The sequence below is a fragment of the Morus notabilis genome, unplaced genomic scaffold (assembly GCF_000414095.1).
Source record: "Morus notabilis unplaced genomic scaffold, ASM41409v2 Scaffold62, whole genome shotgun sequence".
Taxonomy (NCBI): Eukaryota; Viridiplantae; Streptophyta; class Magnoliopsida; order Rosales; family Moraceae; genus Morus; species Morus notabilis.
This window is the reverse complement of record NW_010365441.1, coordinates 490,944-508,142: the sequence shown is the minus strand read 5'-3', so window position 1 is coordinate 508,142 and position 17,199 is coordinate 490,944. Positions and strand designations below refer to the sequence as shown.

The 17,199-nt window shown below is 32.7% G+C and overlaps 2 protein-coding genes across 2 annotated transcripts; both read right to left on the bottom strand.

The window, feature by feature from the left end:
• Positions 1-7,632: 7,632 nt before the first annotated feature.
• On the bottom strand, positions 7,633-8,913 carry LOC21402737 (putative clathrin assembly protein At4g40080). The gene has a single exon (XM_010108002.2). The coding sequence runs from the start codon at positions 8,812-8,814 to the stop codon at positions 7,756-7,758; it is 1,059 nt and encodes a 352-aa protein (XP_010106304.1). The 5' UTR covers positions 8,815-8,913; the 3' UTR covers positions 7,633-7,755.
• Positions 8,914-14,131: 5,218 nt separating this feature from the next.
• On the bottom strand, positions 14,132-15,537 carry LOC21402736 (E3 ubiquitin-protein ligase ATL6). The gene has a single exon (XM_010108001.2). The coding sequence runs from the start codon at positions 15,249-15,251 to the stop codon at positions 14,226-14,228; it is 1,026 nt and encodes a 341-aa protein (XP_010106303.1). The 5' UTR covers positions 15,252-15,537; the 3' UTR covers positions 14,132-14,225.
• Positions 15,538-17,199: the final 1,662 nt, after the last annotated feature.

The window sequence follows — 17,199 nt, the reverse complement described above, 5'->3', positions numbered from 1 at the left end:
AGCTAGACATGGGACGTCCCTAACCAAAAGAGGCACTTATTGTTGGTGTTGATGCCCTATAAGCTAGAGACTTTATTACTATTTAAATAAATATAAAGGTTTTTTATTAATAGATATATATATATATATATATTTATATCCATATTTGATGCTTTATAAATATCATAAAATTTCTTAATTATTTAAGTAAATTCATATATTGTATTTTTAGCCAAAATAAATAAATTATATATTATATATTAGTGTTATATATGAGATAACAATATTAAAGGATGATCATTTAAATTATCCTAATTTATAATTAAAATTGCGATCTTTAATTAACTACTACTAATATGATTTGCTTCCATCATTAAAGGATGGTCTTAATCTAGACTGTTGAGAAAGAGTCAATAAAATGAAGGTACTTTATATAATGTGATTATACGGGACAATAATAAGATTAGATTTGAATATCTAATAATTTCGATAGGCGTATAGACGTTGGTCCTGCAATCTTCTTCCGAACTACAAACTTCTCCATGATTTAACACATTTTTCAGATTTATAAGTGGACAGCTAGTCTTATTAAGCAGTTGGAATGTATAATTTTCTGCATATCAAAGAAAAGCAATAACTAGCGTCACCTAAATGTTGTGCTGCTTTAAACGATGGAGATCTCGGCATTGGAATTTGACAGCTATGAATTTGTCTCCAAAAAGATTTAACTAGACGGTAATATATCCTAATTCCATGGTTTTGTTAGACTTTAATTATAAATATAATTTTAATCATCATGTTTATAAATCCCAAGAACCATCATGCTAAATTACTAAAAAAAATTGAGAAAGCGTACATGAATCTATGGTAGCGATAATTAACACCTTTTTACGGAAGATCTACGACGATTGACGAACCGGTTATTGTCTTTCTCAGTTAAATCACGAGTTCCTTAATCGGGTGTTTCTCTCTAGATGTGATAGAAGAAAAAGCGGCCAAATGATTTGACATATTAAAGACTATAACCTATAAGTCCTTATGTACTTATCCTATTAGGTTATCATTCAACTTTATCGGATAAATATTGAGTATTCACTCATTTATCTCATATCATATTACAAGTTTTATTGGGCTCTCCTAATTAAATCACTGTTTTATCCCATTTATTAAATAGCATAATATAATTGTTATATAAATATGTGGCCCACATAAAATATTGAGAATTAACTTAAAAATCCTAACAATCTCTCACTTTGGCTACACATGATTCATGAAATAATTATATCATATGTTCCTTAAGTGCACATTTTGTATGTTATTTATCCTTAGACTCCACTTTAAGTACAATTTGGTCTCTCTCCTACATCAATATGAAATCATGGCGGCTTTCATCACACACAAACGTAACTAAACCTTCTATGGTCATCATATCAACATATTCAATGACATAGATCAAATATAAATGAGTAGCATGAAAATTACATGTAATGTGATCTCAAACATGCCTATTTATAATGATATAGATTGAATATGGATGAGGTTATTTTGACAACATATTATTTCAATTAATTTATTTGAAAATATAAGACTAATTAGTGCAAAAATTGGAGTAAAATAATAAATAAAATAAAAATAAAAAACCAAAATTTTATTTTATTTAATCAAATATTTAATTTCTTTAATTAAATTGAACTTTAATTCCTTAATGAGATAAAAATACCTAAAATGCCCAAAATTACCAGAATTGGGTTTTGAATTCCCAAAATTGCCAAAAAAAAATGGCAATTTTTTTCTTATTCAGCCACAAAAGTGGCTCACTCAACCCCATCAGTTGCGGGTCAAGCCCGCAGATTGCTTCTCAAGTCACGGGACCAATTGGGCTCGTGTTGCTGATTGGCAGCTCTAGGCTGAAGCACAGAGCTGCTCCAAACCCTAAGGGTCGCGACCCAAACTTTCCTTGGCGGCCTGGCGGCCACCGATTTCATACCGCTGTAGCGTTCAGCAGCGGAAATCCGACACCGGCACGGTCAGACGGCCCAAACCGGGATATTCCGATGCTGACGGCAGCTGGGGCTGCCGCCAACCAAATCTCTAACCTTTTTTTTTTAATATTTCCTTAGGCGGCAAACCGGCCGGCCGCCGGATGTCCTGCTGCCGCGGCCTGAAAGCCGCGACTCTCCTTCTCCGGCGCAACCAGATGCCGCGACTGGAAATTCTTGATGCCGACGTTGGATGCCTTATGCTGCCGGCCACAAACTTTAGTTCCTCAAGTCAACAAGGATGATTCTTTAGTTTTGAAAAAAAAATAATAATAAATCCAAAATTATTTTATTTCAATATATTTTGATAAAAAAAACCCATAACGAGATGAATACCTTAAGTCTATATTAATCCGAAGCATATATGTACATATATTCCTCTGAATCCATAAATATATCAACGATATTGAACGAAATCAGTGCTGTATGGCCAAAACAACAAAACTATATATAAACTGTGAATTCGTTCATTAACATATATATTGAACCGGACTTCAAGCAATATTCAACAAAACAATATGTATTTATAGATATATCGAAACTGAATCCAAAATTCTTAATTACATATATATATATATATATATATATATATATATATCTCTCTCTCTTAAAAAAAAGAGCAAAATTGATGCATGACCGAGATTAATATATATCAATAAAGAAATCTTTATGGCCGACATTCCTTATGGCCGAAAACAACATCAACTTTTGTAAAAAAATTGGAGAAAGAAATTTATCTCAATAATTTAGCATGATGATCACTCTCATACCACTTGTTAGACTTTAATTATAAATATAATTTTAATCATCATATTCATAAATCTCAAGAACTATCATGCCAAATTACCAAGAAAAATTGAGAAAGCGTACATGAATCTATAGTACTGACAATCAACACCTTTTATGGAAAATCTACGACGATTGATGAATCAGTTATTGTCTTCCTCAATCAAATCACCTGAATTCCTCAATAGAGTGTTTCTCTTTAGATAGAATATAAGAGAAAGTGACCGAGTGATTTAACATATTAAAGATCATAACTTATAAATCCTTATATACTTATCTCATTAGACTCCCATTAAATCTTATTAGATAAATATTAGGTATCCACTCATTTATTCCATATCCTATTAAAAGTTTTTTCAGGATCTCCTAATTAGACAACTTAATTAACTCATTTATTAAATAGCGTAATATAATTGTTATTTAAATATGTGGCCCATATAAAATATTGAGAATTAACGTGAAAATTAACGTGAAAATTGTTACTTACATTTTCTGAACATAACACCTTTCAATGATGTTTCTTCCTCTATTTGGATAGCTTTGCAATATCATTGAACTCTGCTTTGTGAGACTAAATGTATAAATTAGAGAAAATCCTAATCTCAATTTTTGAGCTGATAAGTAGCTTCTTTTATTTTTATTATTTTTATTAGTTTTTTGTATTTTTTTAGATTAATTCAACAATAAAGAGTCAGTATAAAGGCCCGGCGCCTACAATAAAAGAAAGAAACCAAACTAGCCGAATTAAGCTTAACCCGTTTAGTTTGTTGATTTGAGTTTTTAATTTAAATTTAGATGTGATTTTATATAAAAAAATTTTATTATAATAAAAAAATTAAATATGATCATTTTTTAATTATTATAATAAAATTTAAATTATAAACTTAAATCTCTAAAATAAACAAGATTTAAAACAACGCTTACGGTGAGAGAAAAAACCTAATATAATAAGAGACTAGAGCTCTTGGAAGACGAAATACAACTGAAAACAGACTATGACACAGACTACAAAAAGGAAAACTAACAACTGAAGAAGAAAAGGCCGTCAGGAAGAAGTCAAACAATCGCATCCGAGAGGACACCAGCAGGGACCAGTTTGCAGTCGATGACGCCGCATGTCAAGGTGGTCCTCGGCCATAATGCCAAGTTGTGAACAGTGAAGTTGGCCTAGTTGGGTGCTGTGCCCCCATTGGCCCAAGGTGGTCCATTTAATTTTATCCCAACTATTTTTTCAGATTCATCAATATAAATATGAAATACAACTAATTTTATAAAATTTAAGTTTTAATTTCAAATCAACCAAAATTTTCATATCCAAATTGATAAGGAATGACTTTTTTTTTTTTCTCTCCCTCTTTTCAAAGCCAAAATTTATTCATCTTAGTTTTATTGTCTTTTTTTTTTTTATCAATTTTCTTTTTACTAAAATTCATACGATAGGTCTTTATCTCAAAAAAGAAAAAAAAAACAGATTCATATTTTATGTGGGCAGTCATTTTTAATTATAAATGGCTAAAAGATATTTCAAATATTCTTAAAAATAAAAATAAACTAACAGTATACAAAACATAAGAATATTTGAATTCAAATAAAAAATATATATAAGATTTGTTTACCGCGTGCATATCCAAAAGACGTGCATCATCACTAGTAAAAATTTGACTATTTTACACGGAGACTCTTAAATTTGCGATTTTGACAATTTAATCCATTAACTTTTAATCTTAATAATTTACCCATTAAACTTTAAAATTTCTTATAATTACGGTCTAATTGAAAACGGAGTTCAAATAATAGAGGGAATTTCCCACATGATACGCACGTGAGGTTTTATTGAGGGCATGGTTAGTCTTTTCCATAGAATAAGTCCCATATACAGATGATGAACCAAAATACATTTGAAATTGGGAACATTTTTGGGGGAAAAGAACTAGGGATTTGGGAGAGATAAGTAGCAACACGAGCAGCAACTCAAGCGAAATCAAGAGGTCTTGTGCGATTGTAGGAAGCCAACTCCTTTATTGACGGCATGGAAGGATGCAAACCCTGGAAGAAGATTTCGCAATTGTCAAAACTGTGTAAGATTTTTTTTTTTTTTTTTTTTTTTTGTGTCGTCTGATATTTTAATCTTGAAGTTGAATATGGTGGACATGTAGGACGTCACATGGTGTGGCATGCATTTAACTAGTTATCCTCGTACATGCTTGTATTATACGTTGACCTCGGCTGGAACGAATTAACTTCCGTACGTTGTCGAATTCTTGCGCAATAAAGTGGGGTTTTTCTTGTTTGGCTGCGCTTCTATCAATTGCCAATTGCCATCAGATGATGAATCTATCAAAAAGCCCGTTTGGTTTATAGATTAGAATCATGAGATTAAAATTATTTTTAATTTACGTGTATTTTTTATGAGAGAAAATACTGTAACGAATCATGAACTATGATTCGAATCAGATAACGAATCCTCCAACCAAACGGACTCTTAACATTTATTTCTTGCGCTCTTTGTAGCGACTAATTACCCGTTGTGAAAAGGGGGCCAAAAGTAAAAATTAAGATTAATCTAACTGGTCCATCAAATTTTTTAAAGTCATTCTCATTTTATCTTTTAAATTTTAAAAGTTTTCACTTTATTTTTTAAATTTTAAATTTATCTCATTTAAATCATTTTATAAGAATTTCTGTTAAAATCAGACAAAAAAATAGACGGCTAAGTGTGGGCATGTAATTTTTATTTATTTGTTTTTAAGAGAAATTCAAACAAAAAAAATCACGTGACTACACTATTCTTTTTTTATATATTTTTAACAGATAATACAATAGAATGGATTAAGTGATAACAATTCAAAATTTAAAGGGATAAAATGAGAGTTTTAAAAGGTTCTGAGGACAAACTTTGAATAACATTAAGGTTCAGGGGGCTAATAACAATCCAAAAGGTTTTGTACACCTGATATCTGAGATGCTCGCGGAATTAACTCATTCTCAATTTAGTCAAGTCATAAAAATGCAGCAGAACACAAAGTACTTTTCACTTTGAAGACAAATATTTCAAATTCTTGGTCCATAAATGATCGTCCGAGGACCATTATTAATGGAGCATACTACTTATTAAATTCAGGTCTTCAAACTAACTCTTTTACATTCACATTCACTGATGTTCTTAGCAATGAGAATGCCTCTCCTGCTACAATTGTCCTAGTTTTATATATATATATATATATATATATATTATAGTGTCAGCCTGTTCTCCCAGCTATCAATTATGGTTCATTATCTTGGGTGTTAATTAATTTATTATACGCTTCCAAGATTAAAGAAAAATACCTATGTAGTTTCTTGTGAGGAAATTATATTTTTTCCTGCATGCAAACTATTTTTATATTAGGTGAAAATGTTTAAGATTTAGTTTATTTATTAGAAGGTGTTTTGATTTTGTTTTTATTGTTATTTAGCTTTTGTCAAATATTATTTTAATTTAATGTACGAATTTTGTTGTATGATTATGGTGATTATAATGAATATGATAAAGCTTGATTTAGGTTTTTTGGTTTAGGATTTTTATATTATGTCACAATTTATGAATATGTGATGTGTTGATATTCTTACTTTTTTTATCTGTATAAAAATATCCAAAATGATGGATAAATATTTGTTTGGCTGAACATTGTAGTTTTTTAGGCTATTTATATAAAAAAAACAATTTAAACAATATTTTTAAACAATATCTTTTAAAGATTAAGACTTTAGTCATGACAAAGTCATCGCTAAAAAGCATGACTTGTCGTTGGTAAAAGGGCTTTCTCCTGTAGTGCGCTAAATTGGGGCTCAATGTATAGATTCGCCCCTAGTACCAACAAGTTTCTTGACAAAAGAAAGAAAAGAAAAGGAAAGAAAACTGTCACCAAGAGTATTGCAACTAGAAGCTACGTGGTATTCCATCAACACCTAAAACGACAGTTAAAAACCATAGTCAAATATGAGAGTTGACGTACAATCATCTTGTTCATTTCAACGATTTGAGTTTAGAATTCAAATTTTATTACAATAAAAAACTCTCAGAAACGGTCACATCTAACTTTTTTATTACAATAAAAAATTCTCACATAAAGTCACATAAAATCTCTCAGTTTTATGATGCGTTCTTAAAACGCCGTAAATGTTTAATTTGATGATTTTTCAAAATCCATTGTATCTACTACCTTTTCTTCTAGCGTGGAGTTTGTACAATTGGGGGGAATTGACGGCCAAACGTTTCCTTGACATGGTATTTCGTAATCTGATAATCTCTAAAATCTATAACATAAATCATAGTTAAAATAAAATACAAGGTGAAAACTGTAATAATAATATGCCATTTTTTGGGGTAAATTTCAACTTTTTACAATGGACACATAATTATTTTCATTAAATTATATAATTCCCTTAACAATTTTTAAAATAATGTGCCAAAATTGCAAACAGAAAAAGAATTAATCTAAAAAGAAATTAGAACCTAAAATATCATAATGCCCTACCAGACTAAAATCCCTTCCTTTTTTTTCTCCTTTTGGAATTTTCTGCGTTAGAGAAGACTACTGAATCCTACTTTTGTTCATCTACTCTCGCACTCGCAAGAAACTAGTTTTCTATCCAGAAAAGAACTTTTACTCGTTACAAGATGGGGCGTTTTGCTGAGAAGTTGGAGCACAGAAACTTTGCTATAATTGATAAACGGTCCCCACAATAACAAAAAATAAATGAAAAAACCAAATAACAGATCGAAAGAATTAAGAGTCCAAGTTATTTCTCTGAAAAAAAAAAAAAAAAAAAAAAAATAGAGAGTTCAAGTTAATCGCAATTCGCAATCAATTATGGAGAAAAATTAAAACAGATAATAATTCCCCAGGAAAAAACTGAATTCTGTATACATGTATATTTTTTTACAACATAATTTCCTTAAACTTATCTATCAAGCACACGATTCCATGGGCTCATTAGAGAATCTGCAATAACTCACCGCCAATCTTCCCGATCCAAATCGGACCGAGTCATCAGGCCTCACAACTCGCTCCCCAAACCGAGCTGACTCAGTCCCTTTGTCCTTCCTAATATTCACGACCAACTTCCCTTCTTTCGCCTCTGTCTCCATCCAAACTCTCTCCTTAATCTCACCAACCACACTCCAAAAGCCATCATTCATGTCCTTCTTTGCAAAATACAATAACTGAAGCCTCTCTTTGCAATCCTCAAGCCTCTTCAACGCGCAAGCCAACTCAACTGAGTCAACGAAACTCAGACAACTCAGCCGCTCCCCAAACTCAGTGACTCGGGCCGAAATCTCATTTATCGCCGATAAACAGTCGTCTCCGACCAAGCGGACGATCTCGTCAACTAGCTTATTAGCACTCGCGACCAAAATCTCGGGCTGTTTGCAAATCTGCTCGAGCAAACCCACCAGCGACTCCGTCTCGCGAATCAACTCGGCGTTCAAGATGGCCGAGACTCGCTCCTCCCCAAAATCTCCGCCCAATTTCTCGGCCCCAAGAAAGAAGCCGAGAACTCGGGAGGCGACGAGGAGATTCTCGACGTACTCGCCGTACCACCGGACCCACGTGGAGAGTTGCCAGGTCACGTGAGACGAGGAGTCGCGGAATTTGGAGAGGTTAAGGTAGTTCCGACCGCCGTACGTGGGGAAGACGGAGAGCTGGTCTTGGAGGATGAAGCCACCGCGGTTTGCCATGTGGTGGGCGGCGACGAGGCATTTGAGTGCCACGTAAGCGTCGCCGGTGGACTGGAGACGGTCCATGAGGGCCTCCACGGCGGCGGAGGCAGCGACGCGTGAGGAGCGACCGAGGGAGAGAACGGCAGCCAGGTGCTTGGGGTTCGGTGGCGCGTGGGGGTCGTGCGTGGTGGCGCGTAGGAGGGAGAGCGTGTTCTGTCTGGAGAGGATGGCGGCTTTGCCTTGGGAGGCCTTGTCCTTGATTGCGCCGACAAGGTATCTCAGTTTTATTGTCTTTCGACGACCCATGATTTTATTTCTTGTGAGCTCTCTGTTTTTTACGTGGCCTGAAAATGAATAATGTTTTGGTGACTTTCCTCCGGACTAGATGATAATGGAAATGGTTCTGCTCAAGGGTATATTATCTCTCTATTATGGTCAATGTCTAGGCACTTCTATTTTTTTATTATTTTTTGAATTATTCTGACCCCTCAGCTTTAGTGTTTTTTTTTATTTTGTCCATGAATTTCATGATAGTTCCCGTTTAATCCTTGTTAAAGATTTTCTTAAAATAACATACCGAAAATGAAGAGATTTAAGTATGGTCATATGGTCTTCTTTTTCGACTCATTCTCTTTTTTTTTTCATTAAAATTTTTAACAAAAATTCTAATAATTCAATAAGTAAAGTTGGAGTTTTGAAGGCCATGGGGTAAAATGAAAACAATTATAAAGTTTAGGGATAATCGGATAGAAGTGAAATTGATTTTTTTTTTTTTTTTTTGTGAACTTGTCTTGTATGTATATATCTATCTTACGAAATCCGGAAGAAATAATACTTAAGATTTTGACGAATTGATGGGTGTAACTAATAATCATTTAATATTGTCAAAGGGTTTTCTTTTTCTAGATTGTCAAAGGGTTTTCATTATTTAAGATTAGATAAGTTTATTTCTCCCTTTTTTATCCAACAAATTAAACATTTCACACCTCGACTCTTTCAACAACCTATTAGTGGTCGTACAAGAATAACTTGAATAAATCCAAGATCTTTACGCAACATCATGGATATGCGTTGAGGCATTATTTTGTCTTCGTCCGAATCAAGCTTGGAATTTTACCCCATTCATGAAATTACAGTCCAACTGCGCGTTGCGAGATAAATTTTTGTCAAGGCCGCCTTACGAGAAACCGATCTGAAAGATAAAATGGTTATGTAATGTAAGATGTATGATCCGAATAGAATATTTACTTAAACGCATGACTCAATACATTGAAAAGAATATACGCACTTATTAAACACCAATTGAGCTGGTTTCAACTGTTTTTTTTTTTTTTTTTGTTTTTTTTTTTTTTTTTTTTCTTTTTTTTTTTTTTTTTGTTTCTTTTTTTTTATTTCTTCTGTTGAAAAATAAAAACCTTTTTAATCCTCTAAAGTTTTATATGGGGTAACTTTTATAGTGGAACCTTAGAAAAACTTCTATAGGTGGAGTCTTATTTTTTATCGTTAGATTAATTTTTTAATAATAAATTTACAGTATGAACAGTTTTATGTGGTAAATTATAAATTTTTTATACGAATTTATACATATCTAATCGTTAAAAATTAATCTAATAATTAAAAAATAAAGATCTACCGGTTGAAGTATTTTTAGTCTCACCGTAAAATTTGCCTTAAATAGGATTGGTTTTTGTTTAACTTTTTCTTATAATAGATAATTACATCATATATGTTACCTTTTGAACTACTGATCCTACAGATTCACTTTGGCCCTTTTTTTTCCGTGAGAAATTCATTTTTTTTTTGTACGCATGTCAAAGGAAACTAAAATTGTTTGAAACTCGTTCTAAAATAATTTTATTTTTTTATGAAAATAGAAATGAAAACGTTTTCAATCTCAGACAGAAATCATTTTTAAAAATGCGTTTGTTAGTTTTATCAAGAAATTATGTTCAGTATAAAAAACTCCATTAATGTCTCTCTTCCTCTGCTCGAGAGAGGAGAAAATGAAAAACGACTAAAAGTTATTTTTCATTTCTCTCATATTTTATAATAAACCAAAAAATTATTTTTATTTTCATTTTTTGTCTTTAATTGTATCAAACGCTGTTTTAAAATCATTTTTATTTTTTCTCAAAAAACGTGAAAAAGAAAAATAAGAACAATTCCATTTTATTAAAGTAAGTGGTAATGTAGCATGTTTCAGCTAATACATTAAATTATCCAAGCATCCAAAATGGACACTGGCTAACAGTTACCAAACTTTTCCTGCAAATAGGGTTCAACAAGAATCTGAAATTTGACTATGAGAAAAATAATCTCACACGCGCAAATTTAGTACATATCCAGAAGTGTCCGCCAAGCATCCATTTCTAATTATTTAAGGTCACATTAGGAGAGATATATATCTATTCATATGGCATATATTATATGATAATGAGGTCGCTTTATCTTAAAAAATATCTTGTACATCTGTCCGTTGGTAACACATCCACTTGAAGGTTAGTCCAATAGGTGAGGCTTTCTTGTCGCCAAAAAAAAAAAAGGAGAGAGAGAGAGAGAGAAAACGAAAAAGTGTGGTCTATTATAATTTTTTTCTTGCTCAAGCATTAATAATTCAAACTGGAATCTAAAACCTGAATAGCTGTTACAGTTAGTGGTACTGGTACTGTACACCCATTTTTCAACTAAAACGATTCGTTATGGTTAAAATCTCCATCTCTTTCTTTTTAGTCCTTCTAAAAGAAAAACTTCTCTTTTTAGTCCTACCTTTTTAATTCTTATGACGTTTTTACCTTTCTTTTTGTTTGCTTCTTCCCCTAAAAGTTTATATGGTTTTAAATCTGCTCTGTTGAACTATTATTAAACGAATTTCTTCGTTTACCCAGCCGCTGCCACCACTGTTTGTACTGTAAAAATTTATCATGGATGAACGAGGTAATAAAAAAAAAGAAACAAAATATGAATGAAGATGGTGAATTTTTTTAATTAAAATGGAGAATTATCTGATTATGAGAGTACAAACGTAATTACGTTTTTAATTCTCACTAAATAAGTGACACATGATAATTTTATCACTCATTGTAAGAAGAGCTTATCAACAGCAGCGCCAAATAGACAACGTACAGGGAAAAAGAAAAAAAAAAAAAAAAAAAAAAAAAAAAAACTTGTGCGACAATATAAGTACCAGCAGCGAATGGGCACGCTTATACTTCATGACAGTATGCTATTAAATCAGTCTTTGAGCCTTGAGGTTGTAAAATATAGTTAATGAGCAATACTTTTAATTACTCTTTTGAAATTATATTTGAATATCATCTCTTATGCTGCTACAGAATGTAATATGTAATCTAATGAGCCCTATATACTAACTAGTTTAGTAGATATTTTGTTTATTAGGAAGACACTGCATACGAAATTGATTTAACACACTTTACGAGTTCAATTTGACTCAAAAAATTAACCTATGGGGTTTTTAAGTCCTTCAATGTACATAAATCATTTCACATCTCCACTCACTTTCTATGTGGGACAACACACACATGCACTTTTCTCAACAATTCTCCCCTTATGTGTGTGTTCACCGAGCTCCTTCTGAACCAAAATTTCAAGTAGCCGGTACATCCAAGCATCACACTCTAAACGGGAGCCAACTCGAGCATGGAAAAGAGAGCCGAAACCATGCGAGTCCAAATGCTCCACTATCCACACCTGTAACTGCAACCGAGTGTGATCGCTTGACCCGAACGAATCATCGACTCTGATACCACTTGTTGAGGAGACACCACATGTGAAACTAGCCCAACCCACTTCATGAGCCTAACTTAAAAAGTTAATCTATTGGATCTTGAGTCATTCCATGTATATAAACTATTTCATATCTCTACCTAATTTCCATGTGAGACAACACACATACTCTTTTCTTGTCCAATTGCCCATCTTCATTTTATAAGCAATATTAATATATTTATGAAAACCATTTGCATCACTAACCTTTTGTACATGACATAACATTCGTAGACTATCCAATCTTAAATTCTGTTGTTTACCTTGAAAACGAAATGTCATTCATATATATTGGTGTAATGTCGTTGATATCACCAAGTTCTATAAGGTTTTGGTATACCTTTATGAAATTACCCCTTAAATTTTAAGATGTAAAATATTATGTGGCAGTTATGCGACACTTTAATATGGACATTTGTACATGGTATCATATGACTGTCAAATAGTAGTTTCCATCCAGTTCTAAAAAGATTCTTGATGGAATGACTTTCTTTAATGTGACAATTTCATAAAACTATTAACTTATGAAGGGGTCAAATCTAATTTATACACATAACTATTATATTAAAATAAAACTAAAAAAAAAAAAAAAAAAAAAAAAAAAAAAAAACTAGGAGGGGCTATGCCCCCAGCTCCGTCATTGATTATATCTGAAGATGTTCATTATATTACTAGTTTTTATTTCGATTAATTCTTTCTTTTTCTAGGGAATGTGTCAAATAAGAAAATTTGCATCCAGTTATTTTATCTACAAGAATGAAACATCCCGAATTCATCATAAAAAAAGAGAAAAGAGAGGCTGTTGATCTGGATTAAAAGAAAATTGATCTGGATTGGTTCGAAACATAGGGATTTAAACTTTTTAAAAATCTGATTTGAACTTAAGTTTAAAATGGTGTTTAGATAGGCAGTTGATCATAGATTTAAAAGGAGATATAATCTATAATTGGGTTTTGGTTATGTATTGAAAAGACATTAGCTAGAACTGCTAAGCATACGTAATTACATGCCATAGTACCTAAAATTACTACTGAAAAAATATATAAAAAATCGACATGGGTCCGAATTTTTTTAGCAAAACACTGTATAAAATGGGTTCAAAATGTTAAAAACGGAGGGTGATAAATCCTAAAAAGGTATTGCAGGTGGAAACCATTAAAAAAAAAACACTATGTTGTGTTTGGAATTATTATTGTTTTTATTTTTTACGTTTTTTGAATAAGAAAAAATGAAAACGATTTTAAAATGACGTTTGACATAATTAAAACTAAAAAACATAAATGAAAATAATTTTTTAATTTAGTGTAAAATGAGAAAGAAATAAAAAACGACTTTTAATTGTTTTTCATTTTTTTATTTTCGTTTTCTCCTATCTCGAGCAAAGAGAGATACATTAATGAGTTTTTTATATTGAAAACAATCTCTTAATAAAATTACTAAAGACATTTTTAAAAATGATTTCTGTCTGAAATTGAAAACGTTTTCATTTCTATTTTTATACAAAAAATAAAATTATTTTAAAACGAATTCTAAACGCACTCAAAGCTTTCCATTTTTTTTCTTGAAAAAAATTAACACGTAGTTGAATGCTGAATGACAAGTTATAACCTCGAAACTACTCAAAACTCCGCACTAGAATTGTAAATTTAGACCGGGTTAAATAAATCTGTTCAAGACCCGTTACTATTGACCTGACCCGATTTTAAATTTTTTAAGGCTTAAGACAGAGCTATACAGACCTTATTCCTTTAGGGCCGGACAAATATCGTATTTTTAAAATTGTTTTTTAATTATCTTATAAAATTTGGGGCAAACTCTAAACTTCTAGTAAAATTAGAAAAAATTTCTTATTATTTACAGTAATTACAAAACTGGTAGAATCAATATCCGAAATAGCAGCCACGAAAAACAGAAAAGACAAGAAAGCGAAAAACTCAAACAAGAAGTATTGGGGATGGCGATCCCTCAGCAGCTTTATTTTCACCCTTCACGTCTCGACAATCAAACGGCAAGCTAACAGACCTCAGCGGCGTTCCAACAAACTCCCCTTCCGTTTCACTTCCGTCACCACCACCCTTCGGTGACTTAACGGAACGGTTACCCCTGGAGAAGAACCGCCCGGTTTGCCGGTCCGAACCCGTCCCGACCCACGGCAAAACGACGTCGTAGCTGGAGCACCGCTTCATCGCCAGCTCCCTTAGTGTATACCTCTCCGTACACTGTCCGAGTCGACTCACCGAGTGACCCGTCGAGTGCGACCTCGGCAACCTCCTCGGCGGACGATTTACCTGAATTTCATCGACGCTGATAACAACCGCGCGATCGCCATCCGTCACAGATTCAGAAGAACCTTCTCGAACATTCGATTCCTCGTCGTTTAGTTGCCGACACGTCGCAGTTTCGGTCGATTCAGCCGAAAGCTTCGATCGGCAAACCGGACACGTGACGTGAGAAGCAAGCCAGGCTTCGATGCAGTCGGGATGGAAAACGTGGCCACATTTCGGCAGCAAACGCAGCGTGTCGCCATCCTCGAACTCGCTCAGGCAAACTGCGCACTCTAGAGAGCCTTTGAGGCTCTTTATTGCGGAGTATACCAGGATCGGGAAAGTCTCGATCAGCGCCGGATCAAGGCCCCGCCGGCGACGACTAGCTCTCGCTGTTGTCGGAGCTCCAGTGGAGGTGGCGACGCGCGTTTCGGCGCAGCGGCGGAGGTAGACGGAGAAGAATCCCAAGAGAAAGAAGGCGCAGACGAGGAAGACGATGACGATCGCCATTGATGAGTTGAAGTTCGCGAGGTAGCCGTACGAGCTGTTCTGCAATTCGGTGCTTGGCTGCGCACCAACGCCACGGTGTTGCACCGCCGAGAGGAGGATGATCATGCCACGTGGCGACATCATACCTCGCCACCTAATGTTGTCGCAATGGATTGAACGGTCTGGATCGCCCCTCTTCTTTTTCATCGCGAGAGAGAGAGAGAGCAAGAAATGTCGACGGATGATTAGCAGCAAAAAATTAAAAAAAAAAAAGAAATGTCGCGGATTTGTTAGGAGCGGGAATTTGAGAAAAATTTAAAGCAAGGGCGTTTCTTGGTTTTTGCGAGCGCTGACGTCAGCAACGGATTCCACGTGGCAGAAGGAAGGAATCGGGCTGCTTGTGGATTTGCTTGTGATGCTGATGATGACTGCGTAATAGTGAGGATTAGCAAGTTTTGGTTAGCAATAATTGATAATTAATAATTATTAAGAAGAAGATGAGAGAGAGAGAGAGCGATGTGAGAGAGTCGAGACGAATCTGATGCGATCATGAGAGAAGTTGTAAGTTGTAAGTAAGTGGAACCCAGCGGGTGATAAAAAAGCATAAGAAAAACCATGGGCAGGGCGCAGAGAGAGGACATAAATGGAATGGAAGGTTTGTCAGTGAGGGAGTGCAGAAACCGAAAGACTTTTATAAAAAAGTGAACGGTTCTCATCTCTTTCAATGTTGAAACTCACCTGACTCGAGTGGCAGTTTTGGCTTTTTATTTTGCAGCAAGAGAATCCAAACCTGAGACGTCACAACTTTTGTCCATTACTAATGAGTATTTTTATCGGGAGTTTATCTCATAAGCTAGTTTTATTAATATCCTATTTATTTCACTTATTTAAATTTAAAATTTAAATTTTATTATAATAATTTTTTTTTTAAAAATAATCATATTTAATTTTTTTATTACAATAAAATATTTTTATATAAAATTACGTCTTAACTCAAATTAAAAACTCAAATTAATAAACTAAACAGGCCTTAATTGTGTCAGTTTTTAAAATCATATTAAATTAAAAAAATATAAAATAAATAATTTTTGATATAATTTAAATCATGAAAATAAATAACTATTAGTAATTTATTTGTTTATCTTAGAGAACTTTTAATTTTATTTGTCTTTGTAAACTTTTAACGCGTGTATTATTTCATATAAATTAGATCCCGTTTATTTCACCAATTCGAGTTTATAATTTGAGTTTTACTATAGTAAAAAGCTCTCAGAAACAGTCACATCTAACTTTTTTAATACAGTAAAAAGTTTTCACATAAAGTCACATTTCAACTCAAATTAATGAACTAAATTAGCCATAAAAGAAAAATTAGATGGACAATTAGTTTTGACCATTCTATTTAATTAATGATTATTTTTTTAGATAAATGACCTTTTTTTTACTGCGACTAAATAATGATATCAATAATTTATCATTAATAAATTGATTCATTTTTCATAAATTATTAATTTATTATGATTAAAATTAAATAATGACTAGTTGATATTAGTTAATTTGTGATGAAAAAACAGATCAATACATCATTGACTAACTATTTTCAAAAACTTGCTAAAAAAAACTATTTTTAAAAACGGACATCTTTCTTATTCACAAAGAAAACAACTTATCATTCACAAAGAAAAAATGCTTAACAAACGGTGATTTTTTAAGTATTTTTTTTTCAACTCTTTTTTCAAAAACTGGTTACAAACACATGTAAAATTAAAATGAAAATATTTTTAATAGGAATGGGGTTGCATGACATTTTCTACAGATAATTCATATATATATATATATATATTAAAAAAAGCTCTCCACGAAAACTCAAAATCATAGAAAAGGATCAAAATCGAAAGTATTAGAAACTTAATTTGGTACGTAAATATACTAATAGGTTATATTTTTTAACCGTTAAATATGTATAAAATTATATAAAAATAAAAAAGACAAATTATTAGAGACAAAGTATAATTCATAATATATGTTTTTAAAATTTAAGAGACATATTCACATAAATTCACATAAATGATAAAATTCAAGGAGTACTAATAAGATTTGTCCAATTTTCTTATGAATACAGTGGCAAGTTGCAACCAATTTGTCACTCCCACAC

Bases quoted from the DNA above. Each gene is read 5' to 3' on its own strand.
- LOC21402737 (XM_010108002.2), bottom strand. From the start codon at position 8,814: ATGGGTCGTCGAAAGACAATAAAACTGAGATACCTTGTCGGCGCAATC.
- LOC21402736 (XM_010108001.2), bottom strand. From the start codon at position 15,251: ATGAAAAAGAAGAGGGGCGATCCAGACCGTTCAATCCATTGCGACAAC.